At 42.3% G+C, this 25,174-nt stretch overlaps 1 protein-coding gene across 2 annotated transcripts in view; it reads right to left on the reverse strand.

Moving 5' to 3' along the window:
• The window catches only part of PLCH1 (phospholipase C eta 1), a 239,848-nt gene that overhangs the window by 61,939 nt on the left and 152,735 nt on the right, over positions 1-25,174 (reverse strand). For both annotated transcript variants that reach the window (XM_043998386.1, XM_043998387.1), the window contains 5 exons: positions 24,680-24,826; positions 22,635-22,878; positions 16,563-16,692; positions 14,002-14,172; positions 2,091-2,184 (listed from right to left, as the gene is read on the reverse strand). In XM_043998386.1, coding sequence (XP_043854321.1) covers positions 2,091-2,184; positions 14,002-14,172; positions 16,563-16,692; positions 22,635-22,878; positions 24,680-24,826 — 786 coding nt within the window. The remainder of the gene's footprint in view (positions 1-2,090; positions 2,185-14,001; positions 14,173-16,562; positions 16,693-22,634; positions 22,879-24,679; positions 24,827-25,174) is intronic.

Below are 25,174 nucleotides of genomic sequence, written 5' to 3' on the forward strand. Positions count from 1 at the left end.
GAAGCCCTCAAAATATATTAGTGGACCGAACAAAGAACAGTCCCCATGTAGCAACACAAAACAATTTTAGGGTCACCTGTTTTTTCTAGGTCATCAAGAAATATGGCATAGAGCTGAGAACAGAGAAATCTAATGAGAAATGGGACCCAATTGGATACATATAATTCAAAAGCCACAGGCAGGCAAACCAGTCTACTAGAGTACAATCGAGGTAGTCATTCAGCTGATGGTAAAGAAAAAGCCCAAAACAGCCCTAGGAAAATTTACCCATCTCCCCTTAGTCACCATTTTACCTCTGCTTTCATTTGAAATCACTTTTTCTGGATAGAAAAAAACTTAAAATGATATAGGAGTGGGGGCGGCTAGGTGGCACAGTGGATAAAGCACCGGCCCTGGATTCAGGAGTTCCCGAGTTCAAATCCGGCCTCAGACACTTGACACTTACCAGCTGTGTGACCTTGGGCAAATCACTTAACCCCCATTGCCCTGCAAAAAAAAACCAAACAAAACCAAACAAAAAAAAAATTTTTTTTTAATTATATAGGAGTGACTAGATTATGTTATCCCACTTAAAAAAGAGGGATCAGCAGCCGCTGACCTTTGGCAGAAGCAGCCATGCAAACCCTCAGGTCTCCTTTATCTAGAAAAGGCTTTCCTTTCAGAGTGCTTCATCACCCTTTATGGGTTAGAAAAGCCAATGACTTTCCCAAAAGAGTAATTTACACCATGTTCAAATACTGGTTCGGACCTCTGAAGGGTATGAAGGCAAAGATGACAGAGGCCCAGGGTTAAGGGAAAAGGTTCCAACTGGCACCACGAAGCCAAAGGCCCAACATGAGCAGTTTTATGACATCTCCTTTGAGCTGTTCCTGCCAAATGGCCAAGTGAGTGATAGTTTGCCTAAAAGAGAAGAAAGGAAAGGAGGGGTTACAGGAAACAGAGAGAGAGACAAAGAGAGAGTGAAAAGAGAGAGAGAGAGAGAGAGAGAGAGAGAGAGAGAGAGAGAGAGAGAGAGAGAGAGAAAGAGAGAGTGAAAAGAGAGAGAGACAAAGAGAGAGTGAAAAGAGAGAGAGAAGAGAGAGTGAGAGAGAGAGAGAGAGAAGAGAGAGGGAGTGAGAGAGAGAGAAGGAAAAGCTAATAGAGATATTGGAGAAATAAGCAAATTAAAAAGAGGTCTGATGCAATGAATCAATGCTGCTGGATAAAAGCAGGGTTATTATATTATGAGACTCGAATGAGATAATAAATATGAAGCACTTTGTAAGGGGCAGCTAGGTGGCGCAGTGGATAAAGCACTGGCCCTGGATTCAGGAGGACCTGAGTTCAAATCTTACCTCAGACACTTCACTCGTACTAGCTGTGTGATCCTGGGCAAGTCACTTAACCCCCGTTGCCTTTCAAAAAAAATTTTTAAGCACTTTGAAAACCTTAAAACATTATGCAAATGCCAGTTATTAATTTTGTTGTTGTTGTTGTTATGAGTCTCTAATCTGCTGATGACTTCACTCCTTAGCTTTCTACTGCACTCCTTTTGAGCTCAGGCAATGTTTGGTGTGCTAGTAAAGGTTGAACAACTGGCCTCTAGGGGACCACGGATGTATGTACAAACTTGTAAATTTAATTTGCATTATTAATATTTCCTTAAATCTGGACAATCAACAAAACAATGAATGCTGCCCTGATATAGCCAATGCCTGAGGAGTAAAGGCTCCCCTCCCCAAAATAGAAAGATTGGCTAACAACGGGTTAGAGCTAGCTCTAGTAAAAGAAAGCCAGGAGAAGCCTCTCAAAGGGACTAGTTTGCCACAACCCTCAGGATCCCTGAATGGACCAAGTGGGAGAACATTCAGAGTGGTTAAAAAAATAAGAACAAAACAAAACAAACAAAAAATAAAAACAAAACAAAAAAATCGAAACAAAACAAAAACACAACTCTCTATAAGAGCTATGAAGAACTGACATGACCTAAGAAAAATACTTGCAAACTTCAGGGTCTCCTCTGGGACCAGGCTTCTGTCTAGGTACTCCTACCAGTTTAATGTAGTCAAATACATCAAGAAAGAGATGTTTGGAATCTAAGGGTATTTTACCTTCTATGCCAAGGACATTTTTCTCCTTGTTTTCTTCTGAAACTTCAAACTTCTTGATGATGTCAAGACAATATTCTGGCGTCACATTGGTCATCTAAACCAAAAGGAGACAGTATTAATGAAGCATCTATGAGATTTTATTATCTGCTGAATGTGTCAGAGTGCAAGGGACCTTCAATTCTGACTGAAAAGTTCATGATCAAACACCAATGGCTCAGAAATAGGAGGAAACACGAGTAATTTATCCTCAAATGATATTTCTAGGTTTTTTCAAGCTCTTTACAAAGTCCATATTTTTAACTTACCTTGTGCAGATATGGTTTGAGGTAGATGACCTCCAAGCTCCTTAACAACTCAGATCCTATGAACTGCAGCTAGAATGTGAGATTGGCTTGAACGAGATGTCAATTCCACCTCTCTACCATGGAACTCGCCATTGTCTCCCTCAGCTTCCTTCCTTCAGACTGCCCAGTCTTTCAAGGACTCCTCCCTCACCCACAACCACCTAGGCATGGAACTGCAGGGTCAAGCTCCTCCCACAGAGCCCATCTTATTTGTACCTCCACAACATCTCTCACACCTTTACCTTCCCTCTCTCCAGACACTGGGCAACCACCTTAGTTCAAGCCATCATCATTTCTCACCTAGACCAGTAGAATGGCTGCCTACTAGGGCTCCATGCCACCATTTTCTCACCTCTCCAATCCATCCTTCCAACACAATTGGCAAAACTCGCCAAGCTAAGGCACAGCTCCAACCAGTCTCAAAAATGCTTCAGCTACTTCCTAGTTCTTCTAGGTTAAAGAAATACAAACTCCTCATCCTGGTGTTTAAGATCTTCTATTGTTTGGTATCAATCTATCTTTAGACGGACTATTTGTGCCCAACATGTGGTAGAGCCTTCCAAGCTCCTGGCCTGATCAGCCACAGGAGGATACACTGTACGTGGATCCTGACATAATGATGTGATTTGGTCCCCTTTGATCACAAAGAACAACAACCAAGCTTGATCACATAGTTTCACATGCGGTGACTTCAGGAGGATTCTTCATTCCCATCAAACGTAACTCTCAGCATTCCCTTTCCCACCTCTATTCCTTTGTCCATGAGATCTTCCCTGCTCCCCCATGTATTTATACTCTCCCTTCTTCAATGACCCTGAATTGACGTAACTGTGCACGCTGCATCTGCCCCCACAACTAGGTGGCACAGTGGATAGAACGTTGGACAGGGAGTCCTCAGTTTAAATCCTGCCTCAGTCACTTATGAACTGTGTGACCTGGGTAAGTCACTTAACCTCTGTCTGCCTCAGTTTCCTCAAAAGTAAAATGGTGATAAGAGCACCTATCTCCCAGGGTTCCTTTGAGGATCAAATGAAATAATATTTCTTGAGCACCTTGCGAACTTTAAAGTGTTATATAAATCGTAATCATCATCATCATCAACGTGAGTAGGGATTTTTGTTTTCGTCTTTGTATATTCACTATCCAGCAAAATTCATGCCATATAGCAGGTGCTTAATAATTGTTTATTAAATTGAATCAGCTTGCCTCAGTCTTTCTAAACAACCTTTCTGATATAACCAAAGTTGTTTTCCAAAGAACCACAAAGATGATCCAGCCTTATCTCATGAGATAAGTGTTCTCAAAGTGCAGACACAAGTAAAGTCACATCATAATTCTATACTGAACTGTCAGAAGGCACTATTTGCTCCAGGGTAGGACATCTAGCTGGAAGACCAAATTCCCATTGAAAATCATGCTTAAAATGTATTGTTCAGAAATAAGGGAGGGAAAGGGCGGGGGGGGGGAGATACTCTCTACACAATGTGTGTGTGCTTGTATGTATAAATAGATATATGTGTAAGTATGTATGAACTGAGTGTGTGGCTCTATAGCTTGTCTCCAAATCAAGTCAGTCAGCAAACATTTAAATGCCTATTGTGTCAGTCACACATATATGCTCAGTGATTAGCTCAGTGACTGGCACATAAAAGGCATTTAAATGTTTGCTGACTGACAATTTGGAGACAAGCTATAGAACCACACACTCGATTCATAATATATTACAGCCATTTAATTTTTTTTTAATTTAAGACCAACAATACCAGTGACAAGGTCATTCATTATACTCAGAGGATATTATCCATATTTCTGGAAATCACTCTATAAATACAGCAGCCTCCCAGTTGCCAGTACATACATACCTGGCATTTTAAATTAATAAAAGAAAAAAGTCCAAAGGCCTAGGGGAAAGCCCCTGTAGAGAATTAATAGATAGTCATGGAGGAGCAGAATGGAGGGTGAGAAGGCATGGGGTGGGGGTGGGGGGTAGCTAGGTGGCTGTGGATATAATACTGACCCTGGATTCAGAAGGACCTGAGTTCAAATCCGTCCTCAGACACTTGACACTGACTAGCTATGTGACCCTGGGCAAGTCACTTAACCCTCATTGCCCCACAAAAAAAAAAAAAAAAGGAGAGAGAGAAAGCACAGTTCGGTTGTAATCAGTGCCTGCATATTGATGACACCACATATCCCTTGAAGTGTAAAAATGAACAAAATACAGGGTTGTCCCCAAAGTCTTGGTGCCTTTTAAGCATTAATATCTTTTAAAGAGCTATTAAAGAGCTTCCCATCTTGACGCAGCATTGAGACTTTGGGAACACGGTACTGTCTTTAGAAGTGTGCTCTTGACGACTGGCAGTCTGGAATCAAGGTTGGCCATTGGAGCAATCAGCTGAGAACACTTAGGTCTCCTCCTAGTTTTTTGTCTTTACAATGTAATCTCTATTGTCTACATTGCTCTGGTTCTGCTTCCTGTCCTCTGCATATTGCTTACAGGGGTTTGTTTTTCTATTTTTTATTGATGAGGGAAGGAAAGAGTAACAATAATTTATTTAGTACCTACTATGTCCTCAGTACTTTACAAATATTATCTAGTTTGATCTCCACAACAACCCTGGGAGGTCAAGATAATTGTGACCCCTCAAGTTATAGTTGAGGAAGCTAAGACCTTGAGATTTTAAGTGACTCATCAAACAACCATTAAGTGTCTGAGACTGGATTTGAACTAGAGTCTTCCAGATTCCAGACCCAGTGCTCTATGCACTGTGCTACCTAGATGGGAGGAAAATAAAATAAATGCTTGTTAATTTAAAAAAAAATTTTAAAAGAAGGTGCTAAAAACCATAGACTCGCTCCCATAAAGAAGCTTAAAATAAATGTAATTCAAGTCAATGACATGGTGGCCTTTTTGTTTATTGTTCTGTTCATGACTAATAATGTCACTAAGCCAGGCACCCAGATGAGTTTCTTGGGCTATGGCATTAATAGAAAGCAGTGATCCCTAACTTCTGGGTGATGACAACATCTAATGTTATTGTGGCTTTGTGTCCTACCCCCTAGACCTTCCTGAGCCACTCTGAAATAGCACTTTGCGTTTCAAAGATTAATTCAGAATCATTTTGTTCTCCAAATTTCAGAACCTCCCTTGAAGAAATCACAGACAGTTTGGAGTGATAGGAAGCAAGACAATGAGGAAGTTTTGTACTAAAAAGTATAGTGAACATATCACAATTATCTGCATGGCTCCTCAAACAACTTCTAGACAAGATGGCAAAGTGACCTTCCACCTTACAGGGACAGAGACTAAGAAGCAAAGGTGATGTGACCATTGTCATCTCAAAGGCTTCACTTTTCTCACTACCCCACCTTGTCTCTTAATTATGAGTGATCCAGTTATACTGCCAGCCAGTCAGTCTTTCAATAAACATTTATTAAGTGCCTCATGTATGCCAGGCACTGTGCCAAGAACAGTTCTACCAACGTGGATGGCAGTGTCAAAAGCTAACTCCAGCATATTCAGAGCTCCTAAATCTGACCGCAAGCTCTCAGCCCTGGACTTCACTTAACATTTTTAACACTATCTCAATAATATGTGATTTTGCCTACAGATTAAGAGAGAAGTGAGAAATAATTCTCTTTCTAAGGAGTATGGACAACTTCATTAGCACATTAAGGCAGCTCATCTTAACTTGACAAGCACAGCAGTGTTATTCATCCAATTTTCAAATTAATAAGAAATGAATAGAAATCATTCCTTTCCCAGGCAACAAGTATGTGTAACCCTCTTTCCAAGCCTTTCCCAGAGGATTTTCATCAGACTCAGCTGAACTCTGAAGGCCAAATTATATCACAATCAGGTATAAGAGATGATATTGGAGGATCAATACAAGCTCACATTTATATGCCACACAAATGCTTGCAAAGTGCTTTCCTCAGAACAACACAGGTGAGAGAAAGGGAGGGCAAGGATTATTGTCCCTATTTTGCAAATGAGAAAAGTGTGGAGAGAAAACAACAGGTGAAGGACTATAGCAAAAGGAGCCCTGGGCATGTCCAGCCAAGGATGGGACAAAGCAGCAAATGTCTGAGAGAAAGGCTCTAAACCTCAAGAGGAAGCCAGGATTCTATTATAAATAACCCTCAACATCCAAGATTTCAGCAGAAAGCATCACACTGAGAGGCAACATGATACAGTGGGTAGTGCATTGAACTTGGGAAACAGGAAGACCTGGGTTCAAATTCTGCCTTAGACACTAACCACGTGATGGGACAAGTCATGTCACTTCTATGTGGCTCAGTTTCCTTATCAATAAAATGAAGAGTTTGAGCTAAACAGACACAGTCCCCTCTAGCTCTGACCCTATAACCCTATAAATGGAGCCCAGTGTTTGTCTTCCCTGTCAACATACATTTACCTGTTCATTACAATTGGGAGCTCTCTGGGTGTATTCAAGACCCCCATTTTGTCTCCCTCCCAGTCCATCATATTTCACGGCAACAGAAAGATGAAGTGTGAGCAAGCAGACATTCTGAGGATTGTCAATAGGGACAAAATGAAAATATATTGGGGGGATGGGGTGGGGAAGGGCAGCTCAGTATGATGAAATCAAAAGAGTAGTTGTGTTGCCTTTGGGAAAGTTATAAGTTGCCATGAGGCAAATACAGAAGAAAAACTGAAAGGAAATACCCAAGCTGAGTCCTCTGGAACAACAGATTGAAGAAGAAGATGTCTGTAATAATTTTTCAGTGGATACGGAAAGTTACAAAAGGCAGGTCTAGAGTCCCCAATTCCCATCTGACACCAGCACTTCATAGACATAGAAAGCACTGAGGAATTCCCCTAGCACTATTATACCCAAAGAATGAGAGTCCAAATGAATCAGACATGGAGTTGTAAAGGCATAAATTCAATTCTTTGCAGAGCTTTGGTGAAATAAAAAAATCTGTCCCATGAGCAGATATTTTATTTAACTAATAAAAAATACCTTGTCCTCAGCCTCCCTGACAGGTGGAGATATCATCTCTCCCCACAACAACAAAAGAGAAAGACTTGCCAACGTTGGGCAACAACAAACTGGCATCTATCCCAATCTCCTAAATGATGGCTGTATAGGTGATCAAATCCCTGCCACCTTTGTGCACAGCTTTTTCCTCGGTCGGTCTAGTTCTTTAGACACAGACATTTTAAGTTAAACTTGGTTAATAGTGTTTTTCAGATACACACACGTGTTAACATATAAATCAGTATTATAATGCTTCCCAAGTGAAATTCATAGCAATTCAACAGAGTAACCATCTACCTTGGAAAATTAGAATGGATGAAAAATGCATATGCACATGCCTAAGACACAGCACATCAGTACAGATGTGATTGTCTGAGAATGTTCCCCAAGTGAGTCAATGAGACTTGGGAAAAGAAATGTTTTCCAAAATATATTTACCTACCTTAAGAATAACTAACAAGAGCATCTAGGTGGTATAGTGGATAAAGCACCAGCCCTGGATTCAGGAGGACCTGAGTTCAAATCCGGCCTCAGACCTGTGACACTTGCTAGCTGTGTGACCCTGGGCAAGTCACTTAACCCTAATTGCCTCGCCAAAAAAACAAAAACAAAACAAAAGAATAACTGACCAAAAAAACAAACAAAAGAAAAAGAATAACTAACAAAAGTGACAGAAGACTGGAGAACTTCCAGAAGGCATGGAAGACAGGTTGAATTTATTAATGACTTGCAGAGGCTGTATTTGTCTTCTTGCCATGGCCAAGTAACTGCTAAAAAATAAGCTCAAGGGGAGATAAGTATCCATTTTCCAGGTTATCTGAGAGAATAAATTCTTTGGGAGGTAATAAGGGAAGGAGAGTTCAAGGTAAAAACAATGGAGAAAAAAATGTGAAACAGTAGAAGGGCATTCTTCTCTATGGCAAGAAGGTAAATGGTAGAAGAAAGTGTTGAAGAAGAGGATGGACAGAGGGAGGGCCACCAAATACTTGGGCCTAAAGTAGGCTGAAGGCTCCTTCTATAAAGAAGAGTGTTGACCCAGAGTGTTGGGTGGATGCTCTATGAAGCAGGCCTGCCCAATGGTAGCCCAGGATAAGAAAGCAAGGAAAGGGGTTGTGATCTGCACCTCTGAAGGGAGTGCCCAGACCCATCTAAATATACACTATTCACTCTTCTGTTGGGCTGGAATCTCATCCAAGTGAGCACTCCCTTCACAACCCATCCCCATCTTCCCATCCCACAGGTGCTTGTCTGGGTCCTCTCCTAAATCCTCCATCACAAAGCTACCCAAAGTACTGGCTGCCTTCCTCTTGGGTTTCTAAAATTCCATGAGTACTACTTCAGCCCTCAGACTGTGCATCTGTGAGCCAGTGCTCCCATCTATATGACTATCCCATCTCCTCTGATCCCACGTGTTGCACATAAGTCATCATTGATAATAGGCTACATCAAACTTAACACCCACCATGTATCTTTCCACTGCTCTTTGAGTCACCTGCAAGTTTGATTCTTTAGGGATTGTGAAATGCCATGAATCAGAACCATCAAACATTCCCAGGATAATATTGTCGTTAAAATGATGGATTGGAGAGGGGCTTGTTTGATCAAAGGAGCATTACAAGCACTGCGGCATCTCCCAGATCCAATCCAACCTACTCTCTCCATCTTGATTCAACTCTGGACCCAGAGACTACTTGACCCTCTAAATGGATAAATCAGCAAAATGTTTTCCTCACTATTGACACAGACAGGATATGTTTAATGGCAGAAAACATCAGCAATTGGAAGGAAAGGGACCATCTCATTTTCAATTTTTATAAAAATTCTTGTTTTCCTGAAAGCTAACATGCTTTACAATTTAATTATTTTCAATTCTGGGCAAGTAGAGGCTAATTTGTAACACTGAGTCAGATACTGAAAGTAAGTTGCCACAGGCTGTGTCCATATTTACTTGACACAAGACATTTTTCCTAACTTAAAATGAATTGATTGAGTGGAACTATCATAAAATGGAAAAGGGGGGCAGTGGCCCTTGATCAGGTGCAACTGTCTTTATCCCCACCAGGTCATCCAGCTACAGTGAAACGTAAGCGTTTTGGAAGTGTTAGACAATAAGCAAATAGGACTTCCCTGGTGGCAGTGTTGATCTGAAAAGTCCATGTGCTAAACCCAAGGAACAGCATCCAAGAAAACTCCACTTCCCAGGGAAGCGGAATCATGTTAGGGTTTCTTGCCTTTTGGTCTCTTATTTTCCTTCAGGGATTTCCCTTGGTCTGGTACTCTTAACCTGGAATCAAATGTTTCTCTGGGGAATGTCATCTTAAATATAGAAATGAAACAGGAACTTGTCAAAAACCAAAAATTTACCCAAACATATGCATGTACATACACATCTACTGGCAACCAGACATACATTATCCCTGTCTGTAGATGCTCAGATCTGCTCTGCCTAAATTTAAAGACCTATTCTAGCCCTCGTGTGGCAAGGTGCTTTGAAAGCAGACAAAATGTCAAGTTGACTGGCTTGGGATAAAAAGATGAATTTTCCAAAATGAATTCTTAGAAGGTGTTTCTGATACTCTAAAAGATTCAATAAGGACTGTACTACAAAACAGAACCTTACACTTTATGAGACTCTATACCTTAGATGACAGGAAAAGTTTCATTTTTATCCCTGGCACCTAATAAAACGCCTGGCAGATAGTAAGTGATTAATAAACGCTTATTGATTGATTGATTGCTGTAGGGTTAGGGAGTTTTGAGCTGAAAGGCGAAGTAGAGGTCACCTAGTCTACCCTTTTCATTTTTGAGATGAGGCAACTAAGGCCTAGAGACATTAATAAATGCTCGATGGTCACTCAATCAAAGGATTGCCCAAGGTCAAAGCACTGCAGGTGGGCCAGATTGTAAGTGGTAGAGGCGAGCCTTGCCCGCAGGTCCTCGGATGCCCAATCCAATGCTATTTCTGCTGCACCAGGCTAGAAGAACTTCACCTTACGAGAGACAATGACCAGGGCAGTCTAATTAATTCCTCCTTGAGCACAGGTTTTTCATTTGCTTATCTCAAAATAAAAGAATTAATGGTCGCTAAGGTTCCAAATGGCTTTTTTTTCCATTCTGCAGGAAGACCATAACACACACAGGTATAAACAACAAGGAAGAAAGATAAGGTGGAAGCAGGGAGCTTGTATCCCCTGCAGTCTGAGAATTTGAAATGGGATACACAACATCTTCTGTCCTATCTAAATACATTCTCCTCTGACTACTGATGAACATGAGGATGGGTAGAATCTGCCACCACCACCCCTCCCCCAGGTCACCCAAATCACATTCTCATCATTGGATGTAACGGTTTCACATGACCAGCCTCCACATCAGGAACAAGTCCAAGATTATATTAAAAATGTAATAAAGAATGTTTGATAGTCTCAGGCAGGGGAGGTTTGAAAGTAATCAACCTTATTGCTGATTTCCACTGTGGTGCTCAAATACCACCATCCCCAACTATCGGGGGATTGTTCATTTTAGAACAGTTTTGGGCCGTGCAGAGGACAACCCACAGTATTCTGAGATAAGGAATAAAAAAGAAAGAAGCTAAGGAGAGAGGAATGATTTCTAAATGAAAATGTATCACTTCAGTTGTTCCATGGGATTCAAACTTAAATCCAAAATGAATGATTGTGATTTTGCCCAAGATTAGCTGAAGAAAAGCATCTTTACACTGTCTGGCCAAGTTCATCATTCCATAACAAAGAACAAAATCCAAAAGAAATTAGTAACACTGTTTTACAGATTTTTGTTCTATTACACTAACAAAATGCCCAGGACATTTGGTAAAACCTCAGTCTAACACAACACTAATTAAAAATGGTGTCAAATGATCCTTGGACTCTGGAGGGAGGGTTCTTTCTGTATCCCACTCCATGTTAGCTATGTGGAAATGCCCTCATTGTCTTTTTTTTTGTGGGCCAATGAGGGTTAAGTGACTTGCCCAGGGTCATACAGCTAGTAAGTGTCAAGTGTCTGAGGCCGGATTTGAACTCAGGTCCTCCTGAATCCAGGGCCGGTGCTTTGACCACTGCACCACCAAGCTGCCTCCTTAGTTGTCTTTTAAAGCCAGTATTCCATTCCCCATTCCCTTCCTTGAATCTTCTGAAGTCCTACCAAGACACGCCTCACACCACATCCAAGAGGTGATTGAGTTTTCAAAAACCTACCAACACAGGTGAAGCTGTGGCACACTGGGCCTACACCCAATCCTCACCTCAGCATTGTGGGAACCACAGCTCCCCTGGAGGATCCGCTTACATACCACCTCTTACAGGAGGCCCACGCTGATCCACACCAGCACCAGTACTGGTTCTGTCCCAGAAATCTACTCTGTGTCTACCTGGCCTGTATTTTGTATTTATGCCTCTGTGTGGGCCGCTTCCTTCCAACAGAATGTACATTTTGGAGGGCATGGATTATTCCACTTTAGTCTCTGTACTCCCATGGCATAGCACAGTGTCTGACATGTCATACTGACTAGGTGAATGAATGAATGGAAAGCACTGTCAAGCTAAAAGTGATGTCAGTCATATGCACCTCAGTGGGCCACATTATCCAAGGACCCATTAAGAAAGAATGGGGGGGGCAGCTAGGTGGCACAGTGGATAAAGCACCAACCCTGGATTCAGGAGGACCTGAGTTCACATCCAGCCTCAGACACTTGATACTAGCTGTGTGACCCTGGGCAAGTCACTTAACCCTCATTGCCCTGCCAAAAAGAAAGAAAGGAAGAAAGGAAGAAAAAGAGAGAAAGAGAGAGAAGGAAAGGAAAGGAAAGGAAAGGAAAGGAAAGGAAAGGAAAGGAAAGGAAAGGAAAGGAAAGGAAAGGAAAGGAAAGGAAAGGAAAGGAAAGGAAAGGAAAGGAAAGGAAAGGAAAGGAAAGGAAAGGAAAGGAAAGGAAAGGAAAGGAAAGGAAAGGAAAGGAAAGGAAAGGAAAGGAAAGGAAAGGAAAGGAAAGGAAAGGAAAGGAAAGGAAAGGAAAGGAAAGGAAAGGAAGAGAGGAAGAAAGAAAGAAAGAAAGAAAGAAAGAAAGAAAGAAAGAAAGAAAGAAAGAAAGAAAGACAGAAAGAAAGACAGAAAGACAGAAAGAAAGGGGAAGGTGTTCACCAGAAGATTGGCCAAGGAGACCATAGGGTCTCAGATCTGGAGTTGGAAGGGACTTTGAGGGTATTCTAATCTACCCCTCTCATTTCAGAGTTAAAGAAACTGAATTGTAGGGTGTTAAGTGATTTGCCCTAGCTCACATAGGTATTAAATGTCATTTGTGCAAAAATATTTCTAGCAGCTCTTTTTGTGGTGGCTAAGAACTGGAAATCAAAGGAATGCCCATCCGTTGGGAAATGGCTAAACAAGCTGTGGTATATGATGATGAGGGAATATTATTGTGCTACAAGAAAGGATAAGCAGCATGATTTCAGAAAGACCTGGAAAGACATGTATGAGATGATGTATTGTGAAGTGAACAGAAGGAAGAGAACCTCATGCACAGAGAGCAGCAATACTGTTTGATGAAGAACTGTGAATGACTTGACTATTCTCAACAGTACAATGATCCAAGACAATCCCAAAGGACTCATGATGAAGCACACGATCCACCTCCAAAGAAAAAACTGATATTGATTGAACACAGACTGAAGCAGGCTGTTTTATACTTTCTTTCATTCTTTTTCTTTTATTCAAGTTCTCTTGTATAACATGACTAATATGCTAAAGTTTTACATAATTATTGCACATGTATAATCCATATCTGATTGCTTACTGTCTCAGGGAGGAGGGTAGAGGAGGGAGGGAAGGAGGGATAAAATGTGGAACTCAAAACTATAAATAAAAATGTTTATTATTTATAAATAAATAAATAAAACAAATGCCCAAGGTAGAATTTGAATCCAGTTCCTCAGACTCCAAAGCCAGTGTTTTTTTCCATTGCGTCAATCAATGAGCAAACATTTATAAAGTACCTTCTCTAGGCACTGTCCCAGATGGGTGGTGCAGCAGAGAGACTGGCAGTCCTGGAGTCCAGAGGACTCATCTTTGTGAATTCAAATCTGGACTCAGGCGCTTACTAGCTATGTGGCCCTGGACGTGTCACTTAACCCTGTTTGCCTCAGTTTTCTCATCTGTAAAATGAGCTGGAGAAGGAAATGGCAAACCACTTCAGTATCTCTGCCAAGAAAATCCCAAATAAAGTATGAAGGGTCAGACATGGTTGAAAATGCCTAAACGGCACTGGGCTAGGCCTAGCTAAAGAGATGGAGAAACAAAGAAAAAACACAGGAAGATTTTGAGTGGTTACGAGCTGAGTGAGCAGAGAGAATAGGTACACTAAAAAAAAATCACATCTTTCTAAGTATCTTCAGCATAAAAGACACACACACACATGCATTTGTATGTGTGTGCATGTGTGTCAGAAGCTAAACTGCGCTCTGATTTCCACCTCCAAGTCCAGCCTTTTGTCATCACTAGCAATAGATTTCCAGTTTGAAACGAGAACTCATTCAACTGGTAGGTTCTTACCTTTTGTTCCACCTTCAGAAACTGGGCCAACTCTTCCACAGTTAAGTGGTCCTTCTTGTCACTGTAGTTCAGGAGCAGCAAGTAGAGGTCCCGTCTCAGGGACATCATTTTGTAAAAAACACAGAACTCTTCGAACGTCAGAGTTCCCTGGTTCTCATCAGTGTCAGCTTCCTGAAAGGAAGAAGAAAGACAGCCCCACAAGGAGGCATGATTGCCTTGATGGACTGAGACTGGGACTGAGCCAAAACACACCACAGAGAGGACGCTGGGCCTGGGAGCGAAGGTCGGAAAGGCTCCTCTATTTCTCCAGCTTCTGAAGGAAAGGAAGATGATCAGCAAACGGAAATAGAAATGGAAAGGGATGGGAATGCGGAGGAAGTTTCTCGAGGCCTTCATTAGCGGCCTTTAATTGGGGGTCTTAATGCTCACTCCCCATGGACAAGGCTGGAGTGCAATGGTTTCTTGGTTCACAGTGCTCTGCTGAAAACCACATAAACCCATTTGGTGAGGAGGGGTGTCTCATTTTTCAAACAGAAAAATTTGTAATGAAATTAGCAGCAGTTTTGTAGGCAGACAAAAATAACAGAGCTTTAACCCACCATGTGGGTGAGCCACGCTCTTTCCAGAAGCAACCCTTCTGAATTCTGGCCCAAGTGGCTGACTGTCCAACCTGTAACTAATACAAGGCAGACAGAGCTCTGTCTCAGGGTACGGCCTTCTGGAGGGGAGGCATGTTTCCTTACAAAGACAACCTCCATGTCTGACTGTCCTTTGCTGACCCATGATGCCATGTGGCACAACTGCCCGGGTTCCCATTGCCATAGCAGCCCCTTTTCCTGTGCCTACCTCAATCAGCTAGGCAGAGTATCAGACTCAGAGCTTCACAGACTCAAATCCTGATACTAGCTGGGTGACCCTGGGGAAGTCTCCTTTCTGTGCCTTAGTTTCTTCATCTATAAAAGTGAGCATATTAGACCAAAGGACCTTCCATCTCTGATCTACAATCCTCTGGCTTCCCAATTCTTTAGCAGCACAGATTGGACTCTCTTGAGGCAGAGCATCCCTTCTCCCAGAGTAACTATAGCCTCAGGAGGATTGCAATCCTATGGAACCCCACTGCCCTGCTCCCTGGCCTGACTCTGAACCAGGCAGAACTCCTCAGTCTTCTTCCCACAGGACAGAGACGAATCAGAGCATGCAGGAAAATGTTTTTTAAGAATGTGGATTTAAGAATGTGGATTCAGCTGAGTGTCCTCAGTTGAAATGTGGAATTAAACATGGAATTTCTGAAAGTATTTGGGCTTTAAAAAGGCTTGCTTATAATGCAGTAAAAAAACCAAATCCTTGGAGAAGGACTCCTTCATAAAGTCTTTCTATGAGGCTAGTTGCTAATACCAACAACTACTATTTCTTTGTCCAATAGCCTGTGAAAGAATTTGATCCTTGGGTTCACTTGATAAATGGAAGATAGAAATTCTGCAAATCTTGGAAACTGGGTCTGCTGAACATTTCTCTACTAAAGCTCTTTCCCCCAAATCTGAGCTTGCGCGGGAAGGCCAAATATAATCAAGAGCTCAGGAGTGCATCCAGAATACAGAACATTGTACTTGTTGATGAAGACTGTGCCCAGGTCAAGATGCTCTGTTGCTTCCTTGACTGATTAGACATTTGAAAACCTTAAGGTCTGAGCAAAACCTTGTCTAAAAGTGAGATGCGTGAGCATAGAAAATAGTGGCCTCTTGAAGTATTTGAAGGGCTGTCCTTTGAAAGAGGCATGAATGTATTCTGCTTGGCCTCAGAAGGCAGGACTAGCAGCCATGGGTGGATGATACAGAGGTACAGATTTAGGATGGAAAGCTTTCTTAGCCACTGGAGCTGACTGGAAGTAGAATGGGAAGCTGAGGCAAAGTGGCAAGTTTCCCCCTCCTAGCCAAGGTTTGATGGGCACCTCTCAAGTCCACTGTGACTGGGATTCTCATTCAGGTACAGGTTGGGTTACAATGGTCTCTGAGATTCGCCCAACTCAGATTCTGTGGCTCAAGTAGCAACATCTTATTAAGTCAGAATTAAAATGGACATTTTAGAATGAGACACTGACACCATATTAATTTTTCTTTCGTGGATTTCCAATAAAAACTAAAAATCGTTATGTAACAGGGTGATATTGATGGAGAGGAAGAGGGGAAAGCACTCAGGTTTCTCCAACAAAGTAAATCTCTCTGTTATTATTTGTTGTTGGGATGGGGGTAGGGGAAGAGAGAAAATTCCACACCTGTCATTTCATCAGTAAGGGGAGCTCCTGGTGTAGGAATACCCTCCAGAAATGAAGATAGGCAACTCCTCTGTAATTTATAGTCTTAGAGAATGTTTTGAGGAACTAAGAGGTTAAATGACTTGTTTAAAGGCACACAAGTTGAATATGTCAAAGACAGGACATGAACCCAAATCTTTCCTGATTGCAACTCATATGCCTCATATCTATGGATGCCCTGACATGAGCCTTTCAAGGCTCCCTCTACTGATCATCTTCTGCCTCCTTGGTCTTTATGGGCATGCTTTACCTGAAACATTTGCCGGACTTTCCTCCGGGGCAGGTTCACATTGAGTTTGTGCATCAGTTGGTGGATCTCTTCGATATTCAATAAGCCGTCCCCATTCTTGTCAGCCTCCTCAAAGGTCTGCTTCACCCACATGCAACACAAAGGTCAAGGAAATAGTCCTCCAAACTTCCCAGAGAAAGAGAGATCCAGACAGTCCTCGACTTGCCCCTACAGCGATCCAATTCATACTCAGCACCCCCTGCCAATTATACCATGTTGATCTTTGTGGCAGCTCCAGCGGGCAGCCAGCAGAGTCCCCTAGTTCGTTTTCTTCAGACCCCCAGTTCCCAGACTTGAGCACCCTCTCTTCACACTCCAGCCTTCCTCCAAACTCACTCCCCTCTCTGGCTCCTTCCTCGGGCACAACTCCTCACCCAGAGGGCTCTCCAGCACCTAGGCATCAGGCATCACTTCTTGTTAAGGGTTTCCTCATAGTCTCACTCCCATTTCTCACTTGGCAAAGCCTTTCTCCCAAGTATCTCATAAAAAATTATAAACTAACAAAATAATCAATGTTTTTATTCATTCATTTCAGTCATGTCTAACTCTTCATGTTCCCAGTTGGGATTTTCATGGCAAAGATACCGAACTAGTTTGCCATTTCCTTCTCCAGCTCATTTTATAGATAAGGGAACTGAGGCAAATTTAAGTGACTTGTTCAGGGTCACACAGCAAGTGTCTGAAGCTGTATTTGACCACAGGATCTCCTGACTCCAGGCACCTAGCTGCCCCAAATCCAATACGTGATCAATGAATTCAAATAATGAATACATGATAAATGAATTATACTAAATTGATGGTACTACCCTTTTAAATGGATTGAAATACTTTTTTATGTTCGGAACTCAGGGGCATGATTTATAGGTGACTGAGTCATAATTAACTGTGGTATTTTCAGTCATGTCAATATTTTTTAGTTCGGATCAGACTCTTGGTCATGAATGCAGCCCTTCTCGAAAGGCATTGGGATCTTACATCAAGAGCAAGAAAGGACAGAGGAGGCCAGAAACTAAGGTAAGTTTCCCCTCTCCCCAAGCTACAGATTTTCTGGACCATGACTGTCTTCCCTTCTCTTGCTATAGTGGAAAGACACCTGGATTCGAATCTTGACCCTGCTATTTACTACCAATGTGACTGAGCACCTCATTTGCTTACTCAGTTTCCTTATCTAGAAAGTGAAAGGGGTTGGATGGTATCATTTTGACCCAACTCTTCTGGTCTAAGTCCTAGGATGCTAAGCATAAATCCTAGGATGCGCAGCATAAAGATTTTGTTTAAACACACACACACACACACACACACACACACACACACACACACACACACACACACTTCCTCCCTCCAGCAACATCGTACACATTAGAAGAATCAATTGCAAGTCAAGTATTCTGAGATCTTAAAATTATTCTTCATGATTAAAGAAGACATGAGCTTCCAAGAAGACACTGAGTAAATTATTCATATTTAATATACCCAGAAAATCAAAAAGGAAAGGATTCTTTTGGCCACATGAAACTGAGAAGATGAGTAAAGAACACATCCATTTTCTATCCAGCAGCTGTGAAACGATGTTAAAAACACAGTGGGAGTGCGGATATCAAAGGAGTCTTTAATTCAACACAGTCTGGAATGCAATTCAACTTACATTTATCAAGTGCCTACTATGTGCAATTCATGACTCTGGATGCTAACAACATAAGAATAAAAAAAAATCAACATAGTCACTGGCCACAGGAAGCTCACAACCTGATCAGGAAAAAAGAAAGCTCCCAAAAAAAGGCTCTCAAGATATATATGAGAAGGATGAATTACAAGACCTTGTATTTACATAGTTGTATTACTGTTGTTCAGTCATTTTCAGTCATGGCTGCCTTTGTGACCCCATTAGGGGTTTTCTTGGCAGAGATACTGGAGGGGTTTGCTGTTTCAGTCTCCAGCTCATTTTACAGGTGAGGAAACTGAGGCAAACAGAGTGAAGGGACTTGCCCAGGGTCACACAGCTAGCAAGTGTCTGAGGGTATATTTGAACTCAGGAAGACTAGTCTTCTGGAGTCTACGTCTTGCACCTTATCCAGTGTGCCACCTGGCCGCGCCATTTATGTAGTATCCTAACTGTTATCTCACTTTATCATCACAACAGCCCTGAGAAGCAGGTGCTAATACTATCCTCCCCACTTTAAAGATAAGGAAACTGAGGAAGATAAAGGTTAAGCGAATTGCCCAGGGTTACACAACTAGTAAGTGGCTAAGACTGAATTTGAACTCAGGTCTTCCTGACTCCATGCCCAGTGCTTTATACGCCACCTCGCTGTGGGTGGGAAATACTCATCAATGAAACAAGCCTTCAGGGCGGCTAGGTGGCGAAGTGGATAAAGCCTTAAGCCTTATTGCCCGGCCAAAAAATAAAAAATAAAATAAAACGAGTCATCATTGCCCCTGAGGTAGAGCTTGGAGGGGAGGATTTCAATAGGCAGAGAAATACGGAGGACGTGTACTCCAAGTATGAAGACTCACCCACATGACTCACAATGGCAATAAATAGGATGTGATCCCTAGAAGTTGGCTTTAGTTGGAACATAGAGTACTTTAAAGGGAGTTGAGTGACATAAGGCTGAGAAAGGAGGTAGGAGCCAGATTATGGAGAACTTTGTTTTTGTTTGGGGGGGCCAATGAGGATTAAGTGACTTGCCTAGGGTCACATAGCTGGTAAGTGTCAAGTGTCTGAGGCCAGATTTGAACTCAGGTCTCCCTGAATCCAGGGCTGGTGCTTTAGCCACTACACCAGCTAGCTGCCCCTATGGAGAACTTGGAATGCCAGACCAAGTAATTCATCTATTTCTTCTTCAGCAAGGGACATAGAGTCGTTTTTGATTGGTCCAATTTATCTATGATTACAGGGAGGCACCATATTACATTTTAACCTAAAGAGATTTTCTTACCATTTCAGATTTATTATCTTCTCTCATGTTCAACATCTATTCACCATTGAAATTCTTAGTCTTAAGTGAAATCCAGAACTAATGAAAGAGCCTAAACCTCTTCTCTTCAGTTAATGTAAGCATCTGTGTGTTCAGTCAGGGATTTCATGCAGTCACAATGGCCTACACTAAATTCTGGCCCCCTCTGTGTATCAGAAGGATTCCTTTTTCACCAGAACTGGACTCAAGCTAATTTCTGCTTTCCCCTGCCTGTCTACTTGAACTAATTCCTTCACACATCTCCTCTCTCCTCTGGTAGTGCAAACGGCTGCCAAATTTCTTCAGAGATTATCTCTCAGTGACTAGCTGATATGTTTTCAGTTATTTTGTGTTTCAGCTCCTAACCTGCCAACCCAACCTTATTAATATAAACAGAGCAGGCTGCCAGTCCCCCGGAGGAAGACACAAACAAATGAGAGGAGCTTCTAAAAACTGTTCATGAATACAATCAATGGAGGTATGTGTGATGTGCAGCCACTTCGAGGGTAGTGAGTTAATGTGTCAGGAAATGCCCTGATATCTTGGCATGCCAAGTTCCCTAGCCATCCAAGGTGAGGAAATGTTTCCCTGGAATAAAACTGTGAAAGCAAAAACAAGCCCTATAATGCATGGGCTGAATCCTGGAAGAAATGCAGGTGATTCACCCCCAGAAAAGTCACCATTTGAATTGCTGCTGGAGGGAGCACCCAGCTTCTAAAGAGGCAGGGAAGCACTTGTTGCTACATTTAAAAGCAATCAACTATCACTTATTGAGGATCCTCAATGTAGCAAATGCAAAAACAAATTGCTATGTTGTCTTCCCTTGAGGGCACGGACTGCTTCATTCATCCCTTGGTATGCTTTCGATACTGTCTTAAACCTTAAAACATTAAATCAACATTGGCAATTGTCGCTGTTGATGAGTATCGAAGTCTAAGATACAAAAAAGCTGTAAAGTATATATGTATGTATGTAGAAATGTATGTATGTGTGTGTATGTATGCATGTATACAGACATCTGCATGTGAGAGTGTTTTCACTGTACCCCAGAGCCCAGCTGAACGTCCTAAAAATGATTCTGCATTCAAATGGCTCAATATAAATCTATTGCATGGCCTATCTCAGGACATACACACACACACACACACACACACACACACACACACACACACACACACATACATACAGCCTATGGACAGCAAGGGCACAGGACCACCTAAATGAAGGGTAGCCCAGGGCAAAGTTTTTTTTGGGTTTTTTTGGTTTGGTTTTTGGTTTGGGGTTTTGGGTTTTTTGGTGAGGCAATTGGGGTTGTGACTTGCCCAGGGTCACACAGCTAGTACGTGTCAAGTGTCTGAGGCTGGATTTGAACTCAGGTCCTCCTGAATCCACTGTGCCACCTAGCTTCCCCCAGGGCAGAGTTTTTCAGTTACTTTGTATCATTATTTTTTTAATTGCCAAAGATAGGGAGCCTTCCAAACCCAGCAAATGGCTTATGTGGGTCACACACCTGCAGAACCTCAAGAATTCCTTCCATCAAGGCCACAGATACAGACTGAGCTTCTCTAAGGGAACAAGGGGGTGTTGTTAACGATACATACTCACATTTACATGGTGCTTTGGAATTTACAAGGCACTTTCCTCCCAACAATCCTGTGAGCTAAGCAGTCTACACATCGCTATTCTCTTTATGTAGGTGAGGAAACTGAGACGGACTGACTTGCCCATGGTCATGGGCTAGTAAGTGTCAGAGCCAGGATTCATGGCCGGATCTCCCAACCAAAGTCCAGGGCTTTTGCTCCTGTTCTGAGTTGACTCATCACTAAGTCCAACCTTATGTATCTACAGGAAGCAGTGGGTGGAGGACTGGCCTTGCTTGGGAGCCGACCTGGCTTTGAATGTGGCTTCCATCATTTAACAGTGCAGCCACAGGTGAGTCCCTAACCCTTCTGGGCTCATTTTCTTCACCTACAGAATGAGGACTAGTCCTGAGGTTCTTTCTGGCTCTGGAATTCTGTGATCTCGGCCATTTGCTACCTGTGGGGCCCCAGACAAATTGCTTCACTCCCTGGACCTCAGTTTCTTCATCTCTAAGGTGAGGAAGTTATGCTAAATGACCTCTAAGGACCCGATTTTGTGAATCTTAAAATCGCTGCATGAATAACTAGCATTATTATCATGGACAATAAGACAGCCCGTGACAACTTGATTTCCCCTACACGTCGCTCTGCTCAGGGTCCCTTCCATAGCCAAGGAAAGAGACTCCAGGCAAAGAAAGGGGGGAAGAATTTCTATAGGTCAGTTCACTGCTTTCTGGGAGATGATCAAAAGCTTCTCCCGAAAGACAAAAACCGCTAGGACAGGTTCATCACTCCTGGCGAAGGGGAGGGAGTGGAAGGAGGGTGAGCTAACTCTGGCTCACTTGAAGCAAACATTCATGGGTGATGGAAGGAGTTTGTGTCAGAGCTCGGGCAGTCTGAAGTCTCCACAGCTTCTATATTGATAGCGCCAAGAAGCATGACAATGGAGTGAGGGAAAACCCAACTCTGAGCCTCAAAACTAAGAGAAAGCAAGGTGGGTCAAGTCCTCACCAAAAACAAAACAAAAAAGAAAAAAAACCAACAGACGCACCTCAGAGAAAGTCCCTTTGCTATGGGAACACCAAGGTGAGAAATCCTCTTTTACCAAAGAAGGTTGGAATTTATATTGTGTGGGGATGTTTCATTATTCTTATGTAAGGTGGAGATTCCTGTCATTTTACGTGGTTTCTTACAGAGATTTTATATATAAATTATGTTTCCCCCAAAAAAAAATTTTTAAAGGTTGGCCCCTTCTCTATAAGATGGTCTTTGAGAGTTGCCTAGAATTTGGCCAGAACCAGAGGAAGTATTTAATAAAATAAAGAAAAATACATTACACTCCAGATGCTAGGTCAATAAGCAGGGAGCCCTTTCTCTTTGGGATCACCAGCACTGGCTCAGAACAGTGAGCTGCTGATTTGCCCAGGAACCCAGGGCAGGACTTACACCCAGGTGTTGGCCCCCCGCTGTGCCGCCTCACACTTGGCAAAGGATATTGGTCATGGGTTCTCCGTCGTTTGGCCAGGGAGTCTTCGTCACTGATTCCGGCCATGAGGTACTTCAGGCCGGTGATCCAGGTTCTCGCCTCCTCAGGGTTGGAGGTGATGAGGTCCAATGACTCCATGTGGTTTCCATGGTAGATGGTGAAACAGCAACTTGGGTCAAAGCTCCCTTCGGCCTGTCTGTGGAAGAGCTCGGATTGTCGGCCCTCGGTGACTTTGTAAATCGAATCAATAATTACTGCAAGAGAAAAGGGAGTCAGAGACAGGGCACTAGTGAGGATGCATGGGGAGATCAAGGAGCTGGGGTAGGGACACTGCTTCTGGGCTGAGAAGGGAGGAGATAAAATGTTGGCAGTGCCACACCCTCAGAGAGGTCTCCCCAGGAGGAGCCGGCACTCTAAGGCGGCCTTGAGAGAGAGGCCTCCATCAGTAAAAACCAAAGCATTCTATAGATAAGGAAACTGAGGAGCAGAGAGGCAAGGTGACTTATCCAGCATCACACATCTAGTAAGTATCTGAGGCATGATTTGAATCTAAGTCCAACACTCTACTCAATGCTTTTCTGGACATGGATGCATTCACTGTGGACTTCCCCATTAAAACTCATCTATGATTGGGTGGACAAGTCCAGGGGAGCTAAGGTAACAAGCAGTTGTTGGAGCTACCCAGAGTCACAAGAACTGAAAACCTTTAGAGGTGCTATCTGAATCTCTTTTGCACATTGCCTCAACTCGGGAAGAATAAAACTAACTGAAAAACTGTGGAGAAGCACTTGAGACTTCGCTTTCAGATTGATTTTTCCATGAAAATCTTAGGTATATAGATGAACAGATAGTAATGTAGGAGTCATTTTCTCAATGAAGTATTGGTTCTGTTTCTATTATATTTAGAGTAGTTCTTAATTGCTAGTTTCCCAAGGGTTCTTTTTGTGGGTCACAGAGCCTTCTAGCAGCCCAGGAAAGTCTAAGACCTCTTCTCAGAGAATGTTTTGTTACTCATAATCATAACTGAACAAAGAACCACATTTCAGTTGGAAGTCAGTGAAAATAAAGATGTAGTTTTTCCCATCTAAAGTCTCAGATTTCCTGAAATGTAGCAATAGATCCTTTGGGAAGCCATGGCTAGCAGGTTGAGAATTCCTGTTCTCTATTAATTAAATCTCTGGGTCCTTTTATATAATCACTGTGGTACTGCAGGAACTAGAAAAAGGCAAAGTATAAAACACAAAGCCTAATTCTGGACTGTTCTGCCAGTCTGGAAATTAATTCTAGGTATGAGCTTAAAAAAAAAAAAACCATGGCCCCAACAACATTATTTCTCTTTCATCAAACCCTGTGGCATCATTCGGCAAAATTCCAATTTTGCATTCTGGTTTTGCTGAACCAATTAGATTGGGGTATACATGTTTCTCCTAATTTCCCCACCCATATCATTATCATTATTGTTCTTTCTTCTTATTACCAGTCTACCTATCCCCGAGGCAAAGAGGCAATCAAATAACTTATTTGGGTGATGGAAGGAGTTTGTGTCAGAGCTCAGGCAGTCTGAAGACAATTCTTCCCTGAATCCAAAGGCCACATTTGATGCATCTTAACAACAAATATTAATATCACTTAAGAACAACAACAAAAGAAAACTAAAGAAATTCACACTTAGAGCATGACTGCAAGGTTTATGGGGAATTTTTTTAATCAACCTCTTGCCTGCCAAGGGCAGTGACCAATTCTTTCTGGCCACTCCCATCAGCAAGATCTGAACCTTGGAAAAATATCACCTCATATGATTCCTTTTTAATAGGTTTTTAACTTGGAGGGTCTGTGGATTTAGGGGATTTTTTTACTATATTTTGATAAATATATTTCTAATATAATTTGTTTCCTGTGGAATGCTGGATATTTTATTTTACATATTTAAAATCCTGAGAAAGAATCAATAGGTTTCACCATACTGCAGAAGGCTCCATGACATTAAAAAGGCACAGAAATCACTAATCCATTACTATCCCCAGGCAAAACATGAACCCAAAAGGTCAACTTCACTTTTTGCCTTCTCGCTTTTCCGGGAGGGTCGCCATCGGAGTCGGGTGCGGTGCTCATCCAGGTAAAAGAGCCGGACCAGGCCTTTGCTTCCACTCTTCAGTTTGATCATCTGGGTCCCAGACTGCATTACACTCATGCATCTTTCAACTGTAAAAGAGATGAGGACATATTCAACCCCTGCTCAACAAGGCACATGACACCTACTAGAAATCTCAATGTCAGACAAAACATTGGATTGGCAACCAAAGGCGTCAAGAATGAAAAGACAACTTTGGTTCAGGCATATAACAGCTACTGGGAATCTTGATGGCACAAAACACTGGATTGGCAACCAAAGGTGCCAGGAACTGAAAGATGAGTTTGATTCAGGGAATCAAGGAAACTGAGCTGTTAGAGAAATGTGTGATCTGGCACCAAGTCAGATCATGGAAGCTGACTCAAACTTCAAGGAGCATCATGATGCTGCTTTCCCCAAGATAGCCTTTGCTCTGTGTA

This window comes from Dromiciops gliroides, chromosome 3 (assembly GCF_019393635.1).
Source record: "Dromiciops gliroides isolate mDroGli1 chromosome 3, mDroGli1.pri, whole genome shotgun sequence".
In the NCBI taxonomy this organism is placed as follows: Eukaryota; Metazoa; Chordata; class Mammalia; order Microbiotheria; family Microbiotheriidae; genus Dromiciops; species Dromiciops gliroides.